The sequence below is a fragment of the Tetrahymena thermophila genome (assembly GCF_000189635.1).
Source record: "Tetrahymena thermophila SB210 genomic scaffold scf_8254104, whole genome shotgun sequence".
Classification (NCBI taxonomy): domain Eukaryota; phylum Ciliophora; class Oligohymenophorea; order Hymenostomatida; family Tetrahymenidae; genus Tetrahymena; species Tetrahymena thermophila.
The window spans coordinates 117,959-141,689 of record NW_002476052.1 but is presented as its reverse complement, the minus strand read 5'-3'; the positions used below and the strand labels follow the sequence as shown (position 1 = coordinate 141,689).

The 23,731-nt window shown below is 21.7% G+C and overlaps 5 protein-coding genes across 5 annotated transcripts; 1 reads left to right on the top strand and 4 right to left on the bottom strand. All coding sequences in view use genetic code 6, as the record gives it.

Annotated features, from left to right (window-relative positions):
• Window positions 1–115: 115 nt before the first annotated feature.
• TTHERM_00713130 (hypothetical protein) lies at window positions 116–4,847 on the bottom strand (the record flags this gene model as incomplete). Its single annotated transcript, XM_001025865.3, has 11 exons — window positions 116–599; window positions 657–771; window positions 838–1,010; window positions 1,542–2,895; window positions 3,016–3,115; window positions 3,201–3,304; window positions 3,366–3,488; window positions 3,539–4,207; window positions 4,275–4,347; window positions 4,443–4,516; window positions 4,583–4,847. The coding sequence occupies 11 exons, from the start codon at window positions 4,845–4,847 to the stop codon at window positions 116–118; spliced, it is 3,534 nt and encodes a 1,177-aa protein (XP_001025865.3).
• A 558-nt stretch (window positions 4,848–5,405) lies between these two features.
• TTHERM_00713110 (hypothetical protein) lies at window positions 5,406–9,452 on the bottom strand (the record flags this gene model as incomplete). Its single annotated transcript, XM_001025863.1, has 8 exons — window positions 5,406–5,896; window positions 6,051–6,404; window positions 6,460–7,581; window positions 7,635–7,858; window positions 8,082–8,302; window positions 8,358–8,546; window positions 8,669–8,779; window positions 8,835–9,452. 8 exons carry the CDS (start codon window positions 9,450–9,452, stop codon window positions 5,406–5,408), a joined length of 3,330 nt encoding a protein of 1,109 aa, XP_001025863.1.
• A 1,596-nt stretch (window positions 9,453–11,048) lies between these two features.
• On the bottom strand, window positions 11,049–14,505 carry TTHERM_00713100 (hypothetical protein; the record flags this gene model as incomplete). The annotated part of the gene is made up of 5 exons (XM_001025862.2): window positions 11,049–11,435; window positions 11,491–11,914; window positions 12,078–12,387; window positions 12,440–12,886; window positions 13,344–14,505. The coding sequence occupies 5 exons, from the start codon at window positions 14,503–14,505 to the stop codon at window positions 11,049–11,051; spliced, it is 2,730 nt and encodes a 909-aa protein (XP_001025862.2).
• A 2,613-nt stretch (window positions 14,506–17,118) lies between these two features.
• On the top strand, window positions 17,119–20,519 carry TTHERM_00713000 (hypothetical protein). Its single transcript, XM_001025861.2, has 15 exons — window positions 17,119–17,556; window positions 17,637–17,665; window positions 17,727–17,893; window positions 18,328–18,420; window positions 18,497–18,577; window positions 18,631–18,735; window positions 18,800–18,889; window positions 19,203–19,316; window positions 19,371–19,469; window positions 19,563–19,646; window positions 19,698–19,787; window positions 19,912–20,004; window positions 20,067–20,147; window positions 20,210–20,301; window positions 20,395–20,519. The coding sequence occupies exons 1-15, from the start codon at window positions 17,151–17,153 to the stop codon at window positions 20,421–20,423; spliced, it is 1,653 nt and encodes a 550-aa protein (XP_001025861.2). The 5' UTR covers window positions 17,119–17,150; the 3' UTR covers window positions 20,424–20,519.
• Window positions 20,520–21,197: 678 nt separating this feature from the next.
• Window positions 21,198–22,963, bottom strand: TTHERM_00712000 (tetratricopeptide repeat protein; the record flags this gene model as incomplete). The annotated part of the gene is made up of 2 exons (XM_001025860.3): window positions 21,198–21,901; window positions 22,015–22,963. 2 exons carry the CDS (start codon window positions 22,961–22,963, stop codon window positions 21,198–21,200), a joined length of 1,653 nt encoding a protein of 550 aa, XP_001025860.3.
• Between the last annotated feature and the right edge of the window lie 768 nt (window positions 22,964–23,731).

Below are 23,731 nucleotides of genomic sequence, written 5' to 3'. Positions count from 1 at the left end.
AACATTGATTTTTCTTTTCTCAATTCAATCAATCACAAATGAACAAACAAAAACTAGAAAAGGAATCAAATTCTAAACAAAATTGGTCGATTCTAATTATAATTTTAATTTTGTTTCATATACAAATTAGAATGAAATACACATAAATAGAATTCATTTGTTTGTAAATTTGATTTTTTGAGAAAGATTGATAAGTATTGCTAAAATCTATCATTTATTGCCTTAAAAATACCATAAATAAATACATAAATACTAATTAGACCATCATCGATACTGGTTATTTGTAAATATCTTGTTATTTCCTAATTTTTGTTTATTTTCTTCTTACATTTGACCTTGTTAACTTTCTGCTTTTGAATTTCCTTTCTAATTTAAATTCTTCTAAGATTAGCTTTACTGGAGTTAAGGCTTTTTTTTCTATTTTAATTTTTTATACAATTAATTGACAATTTTAATTAATTAATAATACAAAAGGCTCTATAAAAGGATTCCTTAGACGCTACAAAGCTAATTTTCTTCTATTGTCCGCTATCACGTGAGTGACTTCCTCTGGAGCAAGATGACTATCCATTAAAAGTTACTTTTCTTGTTCAAATTTCCTTTTTACATAAAAAGAACAAATAAATAGAAAATTTAATAAATTATTTGCAATTTACTAATTGTTAAGTTCTACTTTTGATTCCCTTGTCTGTGCCTGTCTCTTACTAAAATTAAATTTATCAGATAAAACTGACTACAATCTTCCTATCCTTTGCTTTTTGGACTCAACATCTATTTATTACACATTCAATTATTTTTAAACAAAAATTAGTTAGTTATCTATAAAATTTTTCATACGAACGTTCTCTTAGGAATCTTGAGATTAAAATTTTGAAGGAGATTACATTGAAGAAGCTGTAGTTGTCCTGAAAATGTATTTTTAAGCAGACTAAAAATTCATTGTACTGGACATTGTTTTAGACATAATTGATTTCCAATAAAACTTTTGCTCGATCGATTTTTCATAGTTTCTTTTTTCATAAATAAATTTTATGTTATTAATTGGATGCAAAAACTCTAATAAATTTAAATGAACCTTTTTAAATATGTTTATTTAAATATTTTAAATAAAGAAGTTTTTTTTTATTATCTGAATGATCATTTGTTAAAAAAATAATTTCAAATAAATGACATTTTGTTAATTAAATTTAAATATTTAATTAGTAGAAAATAATTTAATAAAAATATTAATTATCAATAATGATATAATATTTTGTTTAAAAATAAAGCTTTAAATTATTCATTCAAATAAGGTTTATAAAAATAAAAATGGTTTTTATCAATAATATTTACTAACATTCCTTATTAATTAACTCTCCATTTAATTTTAATTAAATAATTCCTTTTAAAATAATATGCATAAAATTTAACGCTTTCATTAGGATAATGTAATGCTAATTAATAAGAAATACCAGTATTAGCTAAAATAAAAATAAAATTTTATTTTATATTTTTATTTTTTTTAATGATTATGGCATAATTTTTAGATTTAAATTAATTACCTAAATTATTCAACCAATTCGGAGATGTTAAACCTTACTTTGGTGCAATACCTAAGAAACTTCCTTAACGAGTAATCCTCAAATTTGTTAAATTCTTTTTGCCTACACATAATTCTATAAGAATCTATGCAGTCTCTCATGAAATCTGAGGTTTTCTCATATAAAAAGAGATTGTCTTCGAATACAAGGTACTCGTCTCCCATGTCTTTTATCACCATTTTTTTATATGGTTGGTGCTGTTCTTGCATTAATTTATTATTTGTTTCCAAGAATTCTATTTTTTTTTAACCTTATGCTTTTGTTGTCTGAGTATTTTATAAGTTTCTCAATTATTACTGTTATTGCTAAGGCTAAATTTATTGTTACTGCTGCTAATTATTAATTGGTGTGTTTGGATTAAATTATGATTATTGTTGTGAAAAATTTTATAGGTTTTATTGCTGTTGCTATGAATGCATTAAATTTGACTGATTCTAAAACAAAGACTTTTAATTAGTGATTTTATTTTCTTCATTATTGTTCATGTTACTTGAATCAGCATGAGTTAATTCAATCAATGGCTTCTGATTCTGAGGTGTGCTTTATTGTGAGTCAAAGTTCCTCAAAATCTTTCTTCTGAATGGTGTTTAATTAGAATCTTAAACTTAACTAGTATTAGCTTAATTGGTTTACTCTCCTTAATATTGCTTAACTAAACCTGCTTAATTTTAAGGAGTATTCACAAGCTAAATTGTTGGTACTGTTGGCTGTTAAACTTATTACTGAGATTAAACTAAAACGCTTCCTCCAACTCTTCTAACTTACATTTCATTTTTAGATGGTTCCTTGGCTTCAGTTTGTATGGGTTTTGTCCTAAAAACATCATACAATATTTCTATTGACTTATTACTCTCAAAAGAAGAGTCATCAAGTAATTTTTTCTTCTTGTTAGGTTTCTTTTGATTTTTCTTTTTCTCCAAAACAACCTGAGTTGATGGAAGTTATTTTGTCTGGTGAATAATTGACTCAATTGACTTTAAATATTCTTTGAAATCACTATCATCTTCCAGCTTAAACTATTGCATTTAGTAAATATCTTGATGATTTTAATAAAGTTCAATCCTCTGCTGAATTTTTTCACAAAGTGTTTTTAAATTCTTTTTAATTGTAACTAAAATCTCATACTATTCTTACAGTGTTTATTCCATAAACTTTTCTTGAAATTCTTCATCATAAATTTAATTAAAAACATGTTCAATGTAAAAATTTTTGTGCATATTCTTAAATATTATATTCAAATTTTAAGTTCTTATTTCTTTATGTAACTCTAAAGGTGATTCTCCTATCCCAACATCCTGCAGGTTATCCCTGAAATCTATTAAAAATATAAATAACTCATTCGAATTAACAAATAAAATTATTGATATCAATTTTTGTATTCTATTAAGAAAAATGTTATTTTGATTATTTTTAAATATAATATTCATTTTTTTACCTCTCATCAACAAAAAAGATATCGATTCAAATAAGCTTATCGTTTCTTCCAATCTTTTATTTACTTCTAACTTTAGCTAAGGTCTGAGAGATCCAAATATCTATAAATTTAACATATTTTAATATTGGCATATTTTTTAAATATAAAACTAAATATGTTCAAATAAAAAATAAATAAATAAATACTCTTTTCATCTTATTTTTATCTGCAACACATGTTTTAAATGTGTAACACTTATCTGAAAGAATCTTTGTCAAATCAAGGACCATCACGTTCTGCATTTATTCATCTAATTAATTTAAGTATTTATTTTATGACAAAAAGCAATTTATTTTTATAACTAATTCAACCTTTTCTTATGTACTGCTCATATTAAATGTATTTCATCCCTTCAAACATGTTTTCTCTTTCTAGTGGCTTGAAAAAGAAGGTCCTGTACCTTTGGTAGTTCGGCATTTCAATATTAAAATCCTCTTTTAATATAATTTAAATAATTTCCACTTTTTTTACGTAATTTTAATACCATCAAATGAATTCTGTTCTTGGCCTTTGATGGCATTTATCTTTTTGGACTACTGATTTTAATACTGTGATTGTGCCTAGTTAGGTCCTCCAAAAGGATTAAATTAGTTGTTTTTTCTATAGTTGTTTTGCTATTATTACTAATTACCAGAAAACTAATTTACTTATTACAACTGTTATTGCTATTGCTATTGATATTAATATTAATTCTATTAGTATTATCCTTGCTAGTTTTGCTGGGTTAATCCGAAAATTTGCTGATTTTGTTAGCTCTTTTAAGTTAAATCTTATTACATTAAGTTAGCTTACATTAAATGCTTTGCCATTTTTATAGAATTATGGTCTAAAGAACCTTGTCTTTACAAAAAGGTTTGCTTTAAACTTACTGGCGAATTAATTGGCAAAAGAGGTAACTTTTAATTATCTTAAGGTAAATTTGTAAATGAAGGCTTAAGACCTTGGAGCTTTGAAATAGATTCTACTTGAGAAAATACATCGTTTATCATTCGCCTTTACTCTGCTTGAGTTCTTTATTCTTTACTCAAGGGTTCAATCGTTACTGTAATGCCTTTGATCAACTGATTATTGTATATCTTTGTACCAAACGAAGGTTTATGGTTTTAATTATATTTCTCCATCTCAAGTTGCTATTTCTCTTTCATTTACTGCACTTAATAAAATTAATAAAATAAATCATAATTATTTGATATTTTTTTTCTAATTTGATGTTAAATTACTGCTTTTTTATTCCTCTTCATGGGTTTGGCTTAACACAGCTCTTGCTATTCCCACAGATATCTTTTTAAAAATCTAAATCATTTTTAATTACGAAATTATTGATCAAGATGGATTCTTTGTCTTAAAGTAAATTTGTAATTCTAATTGATCCCAAACAAGAATTTTACTTCATTTTTTTTATCTAGCTCTTTGTCTTCTATCGAATTTATACTAGGAACGCTTGGTTATGCTTGTATTATGCCTTTATTTAAACAAATTATATCTGATTATATATTTTGCTAATGAATTAAATAATTTAATAAATCACTCTTTCGATCAGTTAATTGCGTGTTTGATTTATTTCTCAGTGCCTGTAAAAACATGTTACTTTCAAGTAAAATGTTTGTTCCTTTAATGCTTTATTAACCTCTAAAAATAAATTTATAAAAAAAATGTTTTATGCTAAAATAATAGTTTTTGTTTTAGATCTTTAATCTCTAATATATTTGTAAATTAGTATAAATTAGTTTTGCAAATTAATAAAGAAATAAACTGTGTGTGTTTGCAATTATTATTAATGAACTCTTGTTCATTTGTTGAATCAAATAAGCAAATTAAAATTATAAAACTTAAAATGAATCACAAATGAATAATAAAATAAACTTTGTTTACCCAAAAAACTATTTATGTGTTTTTTCTATAAATATTTATAAATATTTTTAAAATAATAATAATAATATTATTCTTTATTAATAAAAAAAAACTATATTAATAATAATTAACAATAGGGTAAGATTAAAAAAATAAAACCAAAAAATATTCTAAATTTTTAGTCACTAAATATTAATATTTCATTATTATTTTTAATAAAAATATTATTCCTCATAATTTTGACTCCTTATTTGTAATTTTTAAGAGTAAGGTAATTAAATAGTAATTATTAGTTTGTTTGGTATATATATTTATTTAAAATATTCTTATTTTATTAGGCAACTTTTAATGAAACAAAATATTAATTAATTAGTATTTTAATTAAGTAATTATTTAGGTAGATAAATGAACATATAAATAGTTATTTATAAATATGGTATTAAAATTTAATATAAATAAATTAATTAATTTAAGTTAGTAGATTGATATTTATTTTTTATTCAAATTTACTGTTTATTAGAACAGCTTGGGGTTTTATTTACATCACCAAATGTTTCAAGAGGTTCTTCTAAAAACTGAATAATTTAGTTTTCATTTTTTTCATTATAAAAATTGTATTTTTTACTATTTTAGGTCTGTTGCTGTAAATGGTTATTAACTACAAATTTATTATTTTAATTATCCACTTTCTAAAATATTGCTGTATATTATGATAACTGATCTGATTAATTTTCCAACGAAGAATAGCTATCTCTTATATTTCTCATTTACAGTTACATTTTTCTTTCCACACTTATAGAATTGCTATCAAGTGATGATTCGAAATCCTCAACTCGAATAGTTTTTTTGATAGATTACTATTACTCTAAATTAGGTATATAATTGTCTAAATTATTTTAGCTATTATTAATGAATACTTTTTATTCATAAACCTATTTTTTATTTTATTAATCATTATTTTTGTTATTTGCTGCTGCCCATCTCTTTTAAACTATTTTCATTAGACAAATTATTTGTTAATTTCTCATTTAATGTAAATAAATTTATTAAAAATTAATATTAATTTTTTCAAAACAATTAATTTTAATTTAAAAACTAAATAAAATCTAAATAAATTTATTTATTTATTTATTTTAAATTCTTACTTTCAAAGAGAGATGGAGTGGGAATGGGGGAGTTTTCTTTACTGTTATTTGCACTAAGAGCTTAACTATTTTCAATTGAATGAAAATTACTGAATCCAAATTCAATAGCTATGTCACGGTTGCTGTCATTGCACTAAAATACACTTTGGCTTCTTTACGAAGATCTAACTTTATTATCTAAGATTGCTTGATTTTTATTTTGGGCACTGCTTTATCTTTAGATTTGTTTTTAGATGTTAATCTATAATTCCTTCTAAGATTCAGTTGCTACTTAAATATTTGCAAGACTGAATCTAGTCTATGATGATTCCTGATCATTTTCACATTTCTTTCCTTTGAATATTTTCTAAAACCCTTTTCGATAAAAACAATAAGAATTAAGTTTAAAAATTATATATAATTAAAATACCATTGCTATCTTGCAAGTACTTATCATAATACACATAAATTTAGTCTTCAATTTTATTTGATTTAAATCTATCATTATTATCAATTTTGTCAACTGAATCTTCAACAAGATTTCTTTGAGATTCAATATTATAATTTTAACTCTAAGGCTGTATAATTTGATCCCTGTTATTCTTTGGAGAGATAGATTGTTTATCTTAATAAGAAGACTCTGCTCCTATCAAATCATATTGTTTTTATTTATTTATTTTTTTTATTTGGGTTCTATTTATTTGATTGTTAGGAAGGACACTAATGTTTTTATTTACACTTTCTTATTAGTTAATATAAATATTTTATTATTGCTAGTTTTTATTTTCTATTTTTCTTTTGTTCTCTATTTAACTTTAATTTTTATTGTTTTTATTAAATTCTAAATATATTCTATTTTTTGAATCAATATCGGTTTTATTAATCTAATTTTAGTTCTGGTAAATATTTTAGTTTTAAGATTTTATCATTTAAAGTATTTTTTATTTTTCTTCCTCTAAATTGATGGTTTTTTTGTTTAAGGTATTATACTTTCTCTTGAAATGTTATTAATTCTAATTACTTATTTGTTTGATATTGGTTATTTAATCTACATTTTCTTCAACATTTTAAGATAGGAAACTATCAAGTGTTTTGTAATTTTATGAGTTGTTTGTGTTTTTTTAATTATTATTTGAAACTATTTATATGTTAATTAAGTCTTCAACTTTTTCATCATTTGTTAATTAATTAGAGTTACTTTTAGTATTTTTTAGTATTTCATATATTTTTTTTGTATTTTACTTTTAAAAATTATGCTGATAATTTTGTTTACCTTAATTAATACCTTAAATTGTTTTGTCTTGCTCTGAATTATGCATATTATTTTAATCCTAATAAATTGTTTTACTTAATTCTTATTATTCATTTTGTTTATGATTTAACTCTTTACTAATGTTTTTATAATCTAAATTTTAACTATTCTTCTAGCCAACAAACAGCTATTTAAACCCAGACTGATCTTTTTATTCGTCGATATTATCAAGGCTGCTGAAATAAAATTTGGAATTATTGCTTTGCTCTATATTAGAATTTTCTTCCTTGAAATTTTTGGCTGATTATATTATGAAGAATATTTAAAAATGAATAAAAAAATAAATCAAGTACTTTTTAGTTAATCTTTGAGCACTTCTTAAAAACTCCTATTAGGATTCAACTCACAATTGAACGAAAAAATTAAATTTTTTTCATTTGGAGTAAACTAATTTTGATTTTAACTTAAAACTGTTGGTATTTATTCAATTTATATCTTGTTTCTATTTTAGTAATCAGGAGATTCACACATTATTGAATTATTCTACTTATATTTCCTCTGTCTCATTAATGGAGATCTTTTATTTAATATAAATAAAATATATTTAATATTTTCAAGATATAGTTAGAACTAACTATAAATTATTTATGTATTTATTTTTAAAAAAATTATAAATTTATATTTAAAAAGTATTACAATAAATAGAAAATTATTATTAATTTTAAGGTATATCTAAAGAAAAATGATTTAAATGTTTCTATATAAAAGCATAGTGATTGGTGATTGTTATTAAAATTTACCTTCTGCTTTAATTCGTTGAAGGAGGTCTGGCTTTTAAAGTATCTAATTACTGCCCTTGCTTAGGAATTATATTTGGCTTATTTATATTTGTTGCCTTTTAATTAAACCCATAAACTTTGGCTAATTCGTTGTGGTTTGATGAAACTGATTTGCTTGAATATTTTCTTTTTGCAACACTGTTATTTCTGCTTTATTATTGACTTGATGGCAGTCTTGCTTGCTATTTTAATTTGAAAATAAATTAAATATTAAAAACTATGAATAATAATTATTACAAAGAGACTATGCTAATGGCTATTATTGTTATTGTATTAATATTATAACATAGATTTGTTTTGAATTTAAGTGCTTTGCTTTTTTTTATCAAAGAAACTGTCATTTAAATAATTTTCATATTAAGCAAAGGATTCATTATCTTTTGATGAATAATCTTGTATGTTAATGCTTCTGAACTGATTTTATTGCTATTTTATATTAATATTTATAATTAGCTAGCTAAACAATCAATCAATCAATTAATTTTTGTGTTTATTTCAACTCCAAAAATATAATAATATTTTTGCAAGAAAATGAATTTAAATATTACATTCTACTGATCTTATTTGGGCTATTTAAATTACACACTGCCTTAATCTATAGTTTGGAACTATCTTTTTGGATTATCTCCACCAATTTTTTATCTGTTCTAAAATTTTGTCTGTAATTAAAGATATCATTTTAATTTTGTAATTGTTAGCAAATTCAAATTTTACGCCTGTATAATCAAAGGAAACTGATCTATAAGAAGCAGATATTGAAGTTGGACTTACTTTATTTGGTAATAAATTTTAAAGCTTATACTAATCGCTATTAGCACTATCTTGTGGATTGGTGTAGCTATTTAAATTTATGTTATTTTGAAAAGTATTGCTATTATAAATTTTCGATAAAGAACTTTTTGATCTTTATCCTTGATTCAGTTAAGCTTTTTTGATCCTTCTAAAAACTTAGCTAATTCCTGCATCTTAAGTTGAAGGACGCGAAGGAGTGTTTTGGCTGCTCATAGGAAAAACTAAGTGAACCTTTTAGTTATTTGTGGGCTGCAACTCATTGTAGAAGTTGTTCTATATATTGATATTAGAGTTGTTAAATACGAAGGTGTTTGTCATTATTTGTGGAGACTTCATGGTTCTCTCTTAAGATAAATGCTGTTCTCTATTTTTAAGAGCTAACTTAACGCAATTGGCTTGAGATTAATTTTCGATAAAATTGATATTCGACCTATTTATTTTATGCTAACTTGCTTTATCTGATTCTTCCTAAAATGCAAATTTAGGAATTTAAGATAAATAATTTAAATGGAAGAACAAAGATTAACTTTTTTTTTCCATTCATACATACAATTAAATTATTGATATGGTAAATATATATGGTAATAGAGTTTAATTTATCTAATTATTAATTAATTCTGGTGATTATAAATAAACAATCTTATTTAATTCACATCTCACTCAAATTTTCATCTCTTCATTCATCTATTTTGTGGCTATAAAAAAATATAACTAACTAACTCTAAGACTTTACTTACTTACAATTAACACTTATTATAAAATGAATACTACATTTTTATTTCCCTTATTGAAATGTAAATCTAAATTACAAAACCTAAAAATTCAATTACATTTATAGTTAGCATTTAAAAAAAATTTTATCCTTTCAAGCATGCAAATTACCTAGCAGGTAAGCAAGCATAAGTAAAAAGTATTATTTTTATATAACCAACTTTTTATGGTTAAAAAAAATCTTATATTTGTTTGTTTATTTATTGACTAAATATCTACTTACACTTTTTTGTGGCTAATAATTTAAACCAACTATTTTTTAATATAAATTTGATTTTCTTTCTAAAAACTAAATGAATTGTTTTTATCCATAAAATTTAAGATATCTTAAGAATTTTTGTTAAAATTTAGATTTATTCTAATTTATTCTAAGAAAATTTACAAAATACTTAGATAAAAAATAGCAAACTTGAATTATAATAAAAATTTTATCAGTTTTTTCAAAAATTTTAAGAATGTGCTCCAATAATAATAAATAAATGATTCATATTACTCTAAATATTCGTTAATTAAGAAATTCATAAATCTGCTATTGTGGTAAGGTTGGTATGTTCTATTTAAAATATATTTACTTTTAAATAAATTTATATCTTAAATTTTGTAATTTAGATAGTTTTTTAAGTTGATTTTATTTCAATTTTTATATTTCCCTTATACATTTTATGAATATATTGTTAGCTAATCTAGGTTTTGATAATTTACTAATTCATTGGATATAACTTCCGTAAATCCTCTAAGTTAACTAAAAAAATAATTTTTTACATAATTTCTTAACTTAAATTAGAAAATTCCAAGACAATTTATTAGTATTAATTTATTTTTTTGGTATAATTATCAGTGATTATATTAATTATTAAATAGATAAAAGAATAAATTATTACATTTTTGTATTATTTAAAAGATTATTAAACCATAAAAATATTTTTAAAATAGGTTTTTTTTTTATATTTAAAAAAATATATTTTAATGTTTTTAGTAGTAAATTCATTAATATTTTTAATAATTTTTTAAGTAGAGTATTTTCAATTAATATCAAATAAAAATCAATTAATATTTATTAATTACAAATTTATTTTTAAAAATTTTTGATATTATTTTGTAAAAATGCTATTTAATTATTCTTATTATCTTTTATTTCCAATTTATAATATTCTTTTATAATTTTTGTATAAAAATCCTTATTGCCATCAAGATAATTCAATGTTGTTAAATAACTAAAATAATGCTTTATCAAGTATTTAAAAAAATTTATGGATTTTAATTATAATTATAAGAATTAAGAATAAATAAATATAATATAAAATTAATATTTATTTATTTATTATAACACACTTATTTTGTTAATAGATTTATTAATTAATTAATTCACTTTTTTGTGTCATTTTTATTTTGCTACTTTTTATTTTTTATGTTTGTTGCAGAATTTGAAGTTTTTGTTTTTGGTTTTTTAAAAGCAGATGTTTTTGTATTCGTATTTTCTGCTCCAGGTGGAAAAGAGAAATTTCCTTGTTTAGTTTAAGGAGAATTTGGTGTGGAGAGTGTCTTTTGATTCTAAAGTTACTGATCTGATGGAGGTAATTTTCCTTGCTTTAACAATTCTATTTTCTTTTTTAGATTTTCTACATTTTAGGAAAACATTTAGTAAGCCATTTCTTCACTTTTTGCTTTTAACTCCTCTTCTTTTACAATTTTCTTTTATATAGCAAGTTATTGAAGAAGTAAATTTTTTCTGTGAATCATGTCCTGAGTTTTCTAGAATAAAATTTAATCAATTAATAAATTAAAATAAATAATTTATTAAACTTACTGTTTTGATCTCTTTCCTCATAGTATCGATTTCTTTTCTTGTATTTTGGTTCTTCTCAAACTGTTTATCAATTTCTTTCAACAAATCATTAACTTATGTGTTTTGTATAATATCCAAATTTTTTAATTCCTTCATAATTTAATCCATTTCTGCTCTCATTTCTAGTTATTGCTGTTTCACCACTTCCTCTGTCTAGACCAAAACTTACTCAGCCTTTTATATTTAAACTGCTAGTTAAGAAGTGTCATTATTATTTATCCTTTCTTTTTAAATTAGATTATTTTTCCTTTATTCTAAATCTTCTTTCTTTATTTCTGAGCTTCTCAAATTGCTCAATGTGTTTAACAAACAAACTGGCTCTTTCATTTTGCTGAATTCTTAATTCCTTTTTACTAATTTTTTTATTTCCACATGTTGATCATATCTTTTTTTATTATAGTTTTTATATTGATTTATTTAATGAATTAAAAAGTAATTTCTAAAAGAAATAAATTATTGTTTCTAAGAAAATTGAATTAACTAAAAAAAATCAAGCCTTTCATCAAACAAAAAATATTTTTATTGATAAATTTTTAAATTAAAATTACCTTATATAATTTTTTTCAATATCAAATAAGACTATGTTCCAATTTGTTCTAATGTTAGTAGCTATGTAAGTTCCTGACTCTTCACTCATTAAATTGTGTGATACATCTATTTTGCTTAGTTTGGGGTGACATGCAACAATTTTAGCTAATTCAACTCCACCCTTTTCTTAAATATTGCATCTTTTCATGTAAAGTTCCTCGAGAGATTTATTTTCTTTACTCAAACACTCAGCTAAATAAGTTAGTCCTTCGTCTCCAATATAATTGTGAGATATATCTAAAACCTTCAAGGAATCGTTTTGTTATAAACCTTCATTATTATAATATCATTTAAAAAAATTCAATTAATCCTAATAATTTACCTAAAGAAACATTTTCTATTAAATTAGCATGAAATGAGCAATCCCTTAAACTAAATGTTTTTAAAGAACTGTTTGCAATAAAATAGTTAGTCAATGAATCATTAACAGGATCTTAAAATGAATTTCCATCAAAATATAGCTTTTATATTTTACTATTTCTCATTATTGCCTTCATGAAATCACAAAGACCATCCGAATTAATTTAGTTATAAGAAAAATTTAGTATCTCAATAGCAAACGTTCCTTATCCTGTTAATATTGTTTCTCCTATTTTATCTAAAGACTAATTTCCTATTTTATTATTAGACAAATTTAGCTCAACGATCTTACTATTTAAAAGTATAGGCTGAAGAATCTTGCCACATTCAGGTCCAAGCTCATTGAAAGAAAGGTTTAAATAAACCAAGCTTTTATTTTCTTTCAAACCTTTTACAATTTTATTTAAACCTATTTATTTATTTATTTATTATTTAATGTAAATTTTATTTTTTAAAATAATAATAAAATCTCAATTTTCATTAAATTCAAGCAATTTTTTTATTGAAAAATTGGAAAATAAAATTGAAATTAAAAATGAGAAATTTTATAATATCAATTGTATTTATTTTATCAAATCCTTTACTTGCAAAATTTGAAGTTACTCTTTTTAATATCGAAAATTTTAATACTAATTTAGAAGCGTTTTAGATATTTTAATTAATTAATTAATTTAATGATTTAGAAGATAATTTTTAATTGTTTTCCTTATTTATCGATTTTAACTTTTTTGAAGTATTTTCACACGTTATTTTAAATATTTGTTAACATGGTTAAATTTATTTTGTGAGTGAATATTTTTTTCAATTTTTTTTTAAAAAGATATATTTATTTAAGCATCAAACATAAAGTTGTAAAGTAAAATTACCATTTGGCCCTAATAATGAGTGACTTAAGTCTAGAAAACTTAGTGTTTAATTGACTTTCAACATTTAACAAATAGATTTAGAAGTTTCAAAGTTCATTTTATTCCTATTGTAACTATCTGGTGATGAGATATTGAGGGAATATATACTTTCTGTTGACATTAGGAGCTCAAAAAAGAATTAGCATCCCTACGATGATAAATTATTATTGGAAACATCTATAATACAAATGTTAGGATTATTTAAAATTGCCTAAGCAATTAATAAGGCACCTTCATCTTTTATGTTATTTCTATTTAAGTTTAATGTTGAAAAATTTGAGTTATTTTTAATAATTTCAGAAACGATTTTAGCACTATTTGGACCCAGCGACTACTCACTAAGATCTAGTTTACCATTTTAGCAAGATTTCTAAACTCTGTCAACAAATTTAATTAATTGCGGGAATTGCACATCTAACTTAATATCTTTGCATTTACTCTCAAATAGCTTAATTACTTAATCAACTTTGATTGAATTGAGAGCTTGCTAAATTTAAAAAGAAACATCTTAGTTCATTTAATCATATTATTCCTAGTACATAATATTAGAATCGCTTATTTGTGACAACTCTTCATATTTATATTAATTTTAACTCTACAAATGCATCATACTCTGCTTTTAATTTTAACCAGTTTGCTGATAGAAAGTGTTCTAAGTTTTCTAAGGAGAATATCCTTTCTAAGTATTGCTAGTTATTTGATTGTTTTATTGAATGTTATGACTAGAAGCAGGAATATTTTCAAATGATTTAAAAGTCAATTCTGATTTAGTGCTACCTAATTAATAGTTAGATATGCTGTTTTTAGTATTTATTTTCACTGACTTTTGCATGTGACCAGGAGAAGATACATTTCTGTGCTTCATAAGAGGGTTGCTCTTTTAACTTCTTTACGAATCTATATTTTTAATCTAAGAACTGCTTCCTTGCTATGGCAGCTTCGTGAATGATTTTTAGCTTAACTTCGCAGTTTGCGGTCTCTAAAGTGTAATCATTAAATTACTTGAAGATTGGCTTTCTTGAGGAAAATAAGTAGAAGAACTCACTCTATTCTAGTTATTAGTGCTTCCCTCATATTTCTAAGAACTAAGAATTTGCTTGAATTGCTAATCTCTATTAATCATTTATGCTTTAACAATTAAGAAATAATATGAAAAAATAAGCTTATATTATCCAACTATCTATATATCTATTTATGTATGTATGTATTTATCTATCTATTTATGTTTCTTTATCTTTAATCAAAATTTTTCATCAAAAAAGTAATATATATTATATATCTTGCTTTAGAATAGCAATATCACGAAATAGAAAAGCTACAAACAATATTGTTATTTTAAATAATAAATAACCTTAGAAAAATTTAACTTGTATAGTATCCATAAAAAAAGCGAATTCACTGATTTATTTTTTGTATTGAAACCATTTATTAGTCTAGTAAAATTATGTAGAATCAATCTAATATGCTGATAAATATAATAATTAATTTATTTATTAACTATTTAATTTACTATAAATTTGTAAATTTACTCATTTTTAATCCTGCTTTTTGCCACTATCATAAAATCATATTCCCTATGGCTATCAGATAGTTTTAATTACATTAAAGCGATTCCTTAGTGTAGTGGTTATCACGTCAGTCTAACACACTGAAGGTCCCGAGTTCAAACCTCGGAGGAATCATTTTTGTATTTTTATAAAATGAAAATTATTAAAGAACTAAATAAAAATGTTCTATTAATTTTATAAATTTAATTATATTTTAATTAAAAATTGGTTGACAAAATTTGCTAAAATTAATTCATAGCATAATCGATTCCTTAGTGTAGTGGTTATCACGTCAGTCTAACACACTGAAGGTCCCGAGTTCAAACCTCGGAGGAATCATTTTTAATTTTTTTTCTCCAAAGAAATTCTATTCAAAATAATCTAAAAAAATTACATGTTATGATTTATAATTTTTAAAAATGATATTATAATAAATTTTGACAAAATTAGTTGCAAAAATAGGTAAATAGCATAAGCGATTCCTTAGTGTAGTGGTTATCACGTCAGTCTAACACACTGAAGGTCCCGAGTTCAAACCTCGGAGGAATCAATTTTTTTTTTATTAACTAAATTTTTGAGTATGTAAATTAATTCAAATCAAATTAATTTATTTTAAGCCTAATATGAATTTTTTTAAATAAATATTTAATATAATATTTTAGATAAATTTAATAAAATTACTATGATTAATTTTTTAATGTATAGAAAGGATTCCTTAGTGTAGTGGTTATCACGTCAGTCTAACACACTGAAGGTCCCGAGTTCAAACCTCGGAGGAATCATTTTTTTAATTCATTAAGTAAACAAATAAAAACATTTTCATTTCTATTAAATCAATAATAAAAATAATTATTTTTTAGTTTAATAAATAAACTATTAATTTTACAAAAGAAATTAGCAAAGTTAATTGCAAAATTTGATTATATAGCATAAGCGATTCCTTAGTGTAGTGGTTATCACGTCAGTCTAACACACTGAAGGTCCCGAGTTCAAACCTCGGAGGAATCATTTTTTATAATTTTTCTAAATGTCTTAAGATAATTAATTATAATTTCTAAACAAATTTGCTAATTTTTACTTTTTTTTAATAAATAAAAAAAAACTATCAAAATGAATTAAATTTGATCTAAACATTTTATTATTTATCATCAAACGATTCCTTAGTGTAGTGGTTATCACGTCAGTCTAACACACTGAAGGTCCCGAGTTCAAACCTCGGAGGAATCATTTTTTTTAAACAAAATAATTTTAGATGAATATCATGTTTAACTAAAATAAATAATAATTTTTTTAATTAAATTATGATCAATAAAATTAATAAAATCAGTTGCAAAACTTATTTTATTAGCATAAACGATTCCTTAGTGTAGTGGTTATCACGTCAGTCTAACACACTGAAGGTCCCGAGTTCAAACCTCGGAGGAATCATTTTTTTATTTAATGTTAATGATATTGTTTTGATTCTTTTCATTCAAATTCTTGATATCTTTCTTTCTATATAAAACTACTTTTATTTCTAGCTTTATTGCAATGGATTATTTTTTATAATTATTTTTAAATCATTTAACTATAAATGCAATAAAAATGATGTTTTAGGCTTATTTTTGGCTTATTTTAGAATATATTTTTGTAATATTTAATTGGAAAAAAAATTAATATGACTAAATGTTTAATTAACAGAAAGGATTCCTTAGTGTAGTGGTTATCACGTCAGTCTAACACACTGAAGGTCCCGAGTTCAAACCTCGGAGGAATCATTTTTATCTATCTTTTTTTTAAAAAATATTTATGATTGAATTCTATCATTAATAATGTTAAAACTAAATTTTTATTCTTAATTAATATAAAAATTATAAGTAATTTAACAAAATTAGTTAAAACTATATTAATTTGTTAATAGAAAGGATTCCTTAGTGTAGTGGTTATCACGTCAGTCTAACACACTGAAGGTCCCGAGTTCAAACCTCGGAGGAATCAATTTTTTTCTTTAAAGTTTTTAATGAATTTTGATTTTAATAATGATGAAAAATTCTAGATAAGAACTTCTAAATTAATTTATTTTAAACAAAATAAATAAAATAAATTTAAAAAATAATTATGACATATAAAATTAAATATTCTAATAATTCAGCTTCTTTGATAAGATTCTTAATTAATTATTTGAACTTGATATTAAAATTGATAATAATTAAATATTGCTCTGAAATTTAAATTAACGAAAATGAAAAAATAAAACAATCCAAATAGCTAAAAAAAGAGCGTTTAAATAAAAAATTTAGATTTTTCAGAAAGCAAAAATGAAGAATAAAATTTCTAGAGTATTGATATTTTGTTTGAATTAATAAAGAAAAAGCACTAATTAAATGGAGATCTAATTAAACTTAAAGAGAATATATATGGGCTATTTTTAGAAATAAACAATAGATATTTTAAAGTAATCGATTTTGATAAAACAATATTAGGATATCAACACTATCTGAGTGATGTTACATAAAATTTTCTTTAAACATTCAGTCAAAGTGGATGTAATATTACTAATTACTAAGAATCCATTTATGAAGTGGACTCAAAAAGCTGCTTGCATCTTGAGAGAGAGTTTTAATTAATAGAAATACTTGAATTCTAAGGTGATATTATTTATTTTTTGCTCAAAATTAATTAAAATAAAATAATTCCTTACTTTCTATTAATTTAAAAATAAATATAGGTGATATTCATAAAGCAATAAATGAAACAGTAAATAAAATTAATTATTTGTATTTTACAAAAGATTGTCATTATATTTTTAATCATAAAGGAAACATTTGAATGGATCACGTTATACGACAAAGCAAGATAATTTTGGATTAGTTAAAATGACAAAGATAGTTAAAACTCAATTGTAAGCTTTCAAATGGCTTTCAATGAAATCGAAAAAGCTAAAAAATAATATATGGACTATAAATTTATTTCAATAAATCTAAAGTAACTAACTAACTAACTTATTTTATTCATTTATTAATATTTTATTTAAAAAAGTATTGATTTATTGATTTATTTACTTAATTATTTAGATTTTTTTATTTTTCATAGTAAATATTTAAAAAATCCCATATAATTTTTTAATTTCAGATTTAAGAAAATTTATTTATTAGCTATTTTTAAAAATAAATAAAAATATTTTTTGATTATTTTTAATCATGAGCAAGAACTAAATAATTTATTCGACTAATTCTGAGATTCTTTGAACTCTAGAAATTAAAGTTTATTTATTATTATTTTATTAATATATCTACCTATTGAAATATTTTGTGAAATAAAATACTGTCTAAATCAAAATAATTAATTAATTATAATTAATTTAAAAATTTTTTAATTTTAATTTTAATGAATGAAGAATACTTTATATATTATTAAAGCAATTAATCTTTTGGTGCAAATGAAATTTAGTCTAGAGTGATTGCATATGTCATTAGTATTCTGAAGAATATTGAAGCTTTAGAATTAATTGGGTAAAATATCTACTTTGCTAAATTTTTAAACCATATATTATTTATTCTAATTTTTTTATTTATTATTTTAATTCAGGAAATATCAGTAGATTATCAATAATATGCTAGATATCATTTAACCAATTACTAATCTTAAATAAATATCAATTTGTATTGGGTAAATAATCTAAATATTAATATAAATCTAATCAAAGGTATTTATTATTAAAGTTAGAAAAATAATTATCAAAGTGAAAAGTTAGAAGATAATTTTGGTTAATTAGTTAAGTTCATAGATTAATAACATTATTTGAAAGAATTGACTCTCTATGTTTAGTAATATTTATACTATTAACACCCTATTCAATTTCTTACTTATTTAATTAATAATCAAAAAAAGCACATAATCTCCTTAGTTCATTTCAGATTTTGCTAATTGCTTGATGAGAAAAACTGACTTAAAAACTTTAAAATTTGAACTATTAAAGAAGTAAGTAACCCAATTATTTATTAAATTTTTGAAAAAAATCACTAATTTTTTAGTTAAATATTATTATTAATATGTAATTCAGCCTAGGGTTATAAAATAATAATTCATATAAATAGATATTTTTTCTGAATTTAAATTTTTATTTAATAGATAAAAATAAATTTTTTAAAAATTAAAATGACCCATATAATAAATTATTCTTTCTTTTTTTCTGAGTTGATAATTGAAAAATATTAAAACTAATTTTTAAAATCACTATTATTATTTTTTAAATAAATATTATTGTTTTATTTACACTAAAATAATATAAAAGTAAAAATTACTTTTATAAGTAACATTAAATAATTGATTTAACTGAATATTGTACAGAAATAGTGCAACAAGTTTAAAATTTAAGTCATCTCTAAGTATTAAACTTAAAGATAAAGTAAAACCTTATTAAAATTATAACTTTATAAGCTTAAAATATCATTTTTAAAAGCCTAAATTCAAAATCTATGGAAATAATAGCAGAATAACTGAAATATCTAAAAGACTTAGTGTTTCTTTAACTCAAATTTAGCGAAATTGTAATTCAAGAGTAAATAATTAGTCACTTTTTTAATATTCATTCATTTTTCAAATCTCCTAGAATGTTCTCTTTAATTTTAATTTTTAATTAAATAAAAAACAGAGATTAAAAGGAAAGTTTAGTCATAAAATTATTTAATTCTTTGCAGACTTTAGAGAAATTAAATTACTTGAAATTAAGCTTTGAGTAACATATTAAACAGTATAAATTAAAATTAAAAAAAAAAATTATCTAAAGCAATTAACATGAAAATTTTTTAAATGATTTGGGAAATGAATTAAGCAAAATGAAATAAGTAAAATATTTAGCTCTTAATTTTGAGAACAAGTAAGTTATTTATTTCTTTATTTTAAAAATTTATTCAATTATTTGTTTGGTTTATTTATATATTTATTTTTTATTTATTCATTTATAATAATTAATATTTATGATAAAATAAATAATTATAAAGGAATGCTTTCGAAGATAGCTTTATATCTTGTTTCTTTAACAAGCTGTCTACAAACATTTCGATTGAGAAACTGAAAATTAAAATATTAGGAGAGTATATTTTATAAAAAACAAAATACGAACTCAAGGTTTAACTATTTAAATTATTTATTTTAGATTTTAGTAAGAATCGTTGTTTCATCTTGTCAAAAATGTTAAAAATCTAAGCCATTTATATCAATTTAAGGCTTAAATAAAGTAAATTTTCCTCATATTTATTAATATGGTTATATTATATTTTTTACTGATATAAATATTAGTAAATATTTAGGACCAATAAGTAAAGTTAAAAAAGCACTCTAGATGACAAAAAAATTCAAAAGACTAACAACCTTAAAATTCAATATTATTGGTAAAGTTTAATATAATTTTACTTATTTTTATGAATTTTTAATCATAAATTTCATTTAATTTAAAGTAAAATATTTCATTTAAAATTAAATAGAAACTACAGTGAACTGGTTCTAAGTTTGACTTGCTTCAAAAATAAATTTATAAATTAAGATAAAAATAAATACTTATTATTTATTTATTTATATTCGATTCATATTTATTATTAAATTAGAATTAAATTTTATAATCAATGAAAATTTTTAATTTATAATTAATTATTACTTACATCAAAAGTTAAAATATATATATATAGCTTTTCCTTCATTTTAAATATCACCAACCAACCATTAATGACATCATGATTTGTGATATTTCAAATGAATATTCTATTAATTATGAACATTTTTTTGTTCTACATCTTAATTAATTATTTTCTCTATATTTGATTTTATTAAAATGCTTACAAAAATTTATCAAAATGTAGAAAGTTTTTTCAAAATTTTTTTTTTCGAAATTTTAAGCAAAAAATTTTAGTAAACACAGAAACAAAAAAAGGTTTTATAATAATAAAAAATATTATAAAATTTGATTAAATTTTTTAATAGATAAATAGTAAATAAATGATTCTTATTTATTAATGATTTTTTTAAAAAGTAATTTCAAATTTAAAATATTCACTTAATTTATATTAAGGAATTTAAAAATTAATAAAACATTCAACATATGTTTGTCAAAACATAAATAAAAAAAAATAGATAGCTTTATGAGCAAATTTAAGATTTTATATAAAATTTAAGTTAAAAAACTATCAACAATATTGTAAAATTTTATAAATTAAAATTTTTTTATTATTTATTGATTATTTAATCAGCAACTAACTATCTATCTATCTAAATATTTATCTAAATGATTTGTTCAAAAATTTCTTAACTTTTTAGCTTTTTCAAAAAATTCTTTTGCTTCTTAATTTTAACCTAATTCAGTTAATATTGTTGCTTTAAGACAATAAGCATCTGCAAATAACAAATTATTAATAATAGCATAGTCACAAAATTTTAGAGCTTCTTTTTTCATATCTAACAAAGCATAAATAATTGCTACTTAGAATAATTCAACAGAGAAAGATTATATAAAAATATTTTCCCCTTCTATTGCTTTTATACATATATTTTTAAGTTCTTCAGTGATTTGAGGTTTATTATTAGGATCATAATTGAGATTTATTTTTTATTAAACTTCTTTAAACGAAGGATTAATTTCAAAAGCTTTTTTATAAAAATGTCTGGCCATATCTTAATTTTTGAGCTTATCATAAACTATTCCTAGATTATAGATTGCATCTTTGTGCTTAGGGTTAGTGTTTAAACAATTTTCAAAATGATATTAAGCTTTATCTGTTATTCCTTCTAAATAATAACTAATTCCAGTTAAAAAGTTAACATGCTAATAATGAGGATAAGTTTTCATATACTCTTAAAATATTTTAATTGACTCTTTTACATTTCCCTAAAGTATATTGACAAACCCCAAAGATACATTAAAATGGGACAACATTAGTAAAGAATATTTTTAAAAACATTCCTTTGCTTCTTAAATTAAGTTATCTTTTTCTGTAGAATCTAATTTAAATAAAAATAAAATCATTAAATTAATTATTTATTTATTTTTTCAAAATAATTTTAAATTAAAAAAAAAATATTTTTTGAGTTAAAAATTAAAAAAATTAATTTACCCCTATTTCCAAAAGTAATGAGAAAGTGATAGATACTTGCTTTTTTATATAATGCTTCATCTGGAGTAAAAAAATTAAATGGATAATATTCTAAGTACATTTCACCGTATAGAATTGCCTCATCAATCAAACTCAAATAAGCACATGCTTAACTTAGGAAATAATAGATAAAAGGATTATCATCATTTTATTTTAAGGATTTTTCTAGCCCTTTTTTCACTCGTTACCACTACTAATTGGAGAGAGGCATACTAAATAAATATTCATATTTATCTAAAGAATGAGGATCTCCTTCTAAAACCTTTAGATAGCATTCCTTAGCCTCTTCTATTTTATCGAGAGAAATATATGACATTGCTAATAAATAAAAAGATTTAATATCAGGTTTTATCTAGATAGCTAATTTTAAGTATTTTATAGCTTCTTTTTCATTAATGAAATAATTAGCTTAGCCTAATTAAGTATAAATATAATATAAATCTTCTTTTTTTGTATTAAGTTTCAAAGCATTTTCATAGCATTCTATAGCTTCTTTTTTCATATTTTACTCTAAATAAATATTTCCTAAATTTAAAAAAGGTTCTTTTACTTTTGAGTTTAATTCAATAGCTTTATAATAATATGTTTTAGCTTTTTCTAGATCTTATTATCTGTAATAGCACATTCCTAAAACATGATATGCCCAATGATTAATTGGTCCAATTTTCAATGCCTTTTCACAGGATTTAATAGCCTTTTTTACCTAGTTAGTAGCTAAATAATAGTTTGCTATATACATATGAGCACTATAACATTTATCATCAAGTTAAATAGCTTTTAATAAAAGTTCTTTTGACTCTTCTATCATTCCTTTTTGTTGAGAAATAGCACCTAAATACATATAAGCTTCACCCAATTAAGGATTTAATTCAATAGCTTTTTCAAAGAACTTCTTTGCATCTTCATGCATATTGGTATTAAATTGATCCACACCTAATTTAAACCAAATTTAAGAATCTTAAGGACTTTCATTAAAGCGATTAAGTAGTTCATCATTGGCTTTTATAATTTTTGGCTTGTTTTTATCAACTTAATTGCTAAATAATTAAACTGGAATACAATTTAAAAAGGTTTATTTCTAAAATAATTAAAATAATTTTTTATTATTATTTTTTTGATTTATTTTATCAAAGTTTTTTTGCTATTTAATTGAGCACAAGAAAATTCTATTAAATTATGATTAAAAATATTTTCGACTATAAAAGATAGATTTTTTTTGGTTAAGTGAGATCATTTTATTTTTCTTTTTTTATAATTTTATTTTATTTTATCTTTTCTTTTAATTAATTATTTATTTAAACAAAATTATGTGTGATGTGATTTATTTATTTATTTATTACAGATTTTAAGAATTGACAAATACTTTTAATTTTTTTTCTATATGAAAATTCTATTTAAATATAACAAAATAAATAAAATTTTCTATATATTTTCTGATAAGATATTTCTAATAATTAATTAGAAATTTCTGAACACTATTTTTAATAGTAATTTTCAATTTAATTTTTTTCTTTACTCACTCACACAGATTAGATTTTGAATTTAAAATATATTTTTTTAAAGTATTTCACTCAAATCTAGTTAGTTTATTATTATTCTTTCAATAATAACAATGTTGAATTATTTGCTCTTCACTAGGATGGATCTGGAATATGGTATATGCTTTTTAAAACAAAGA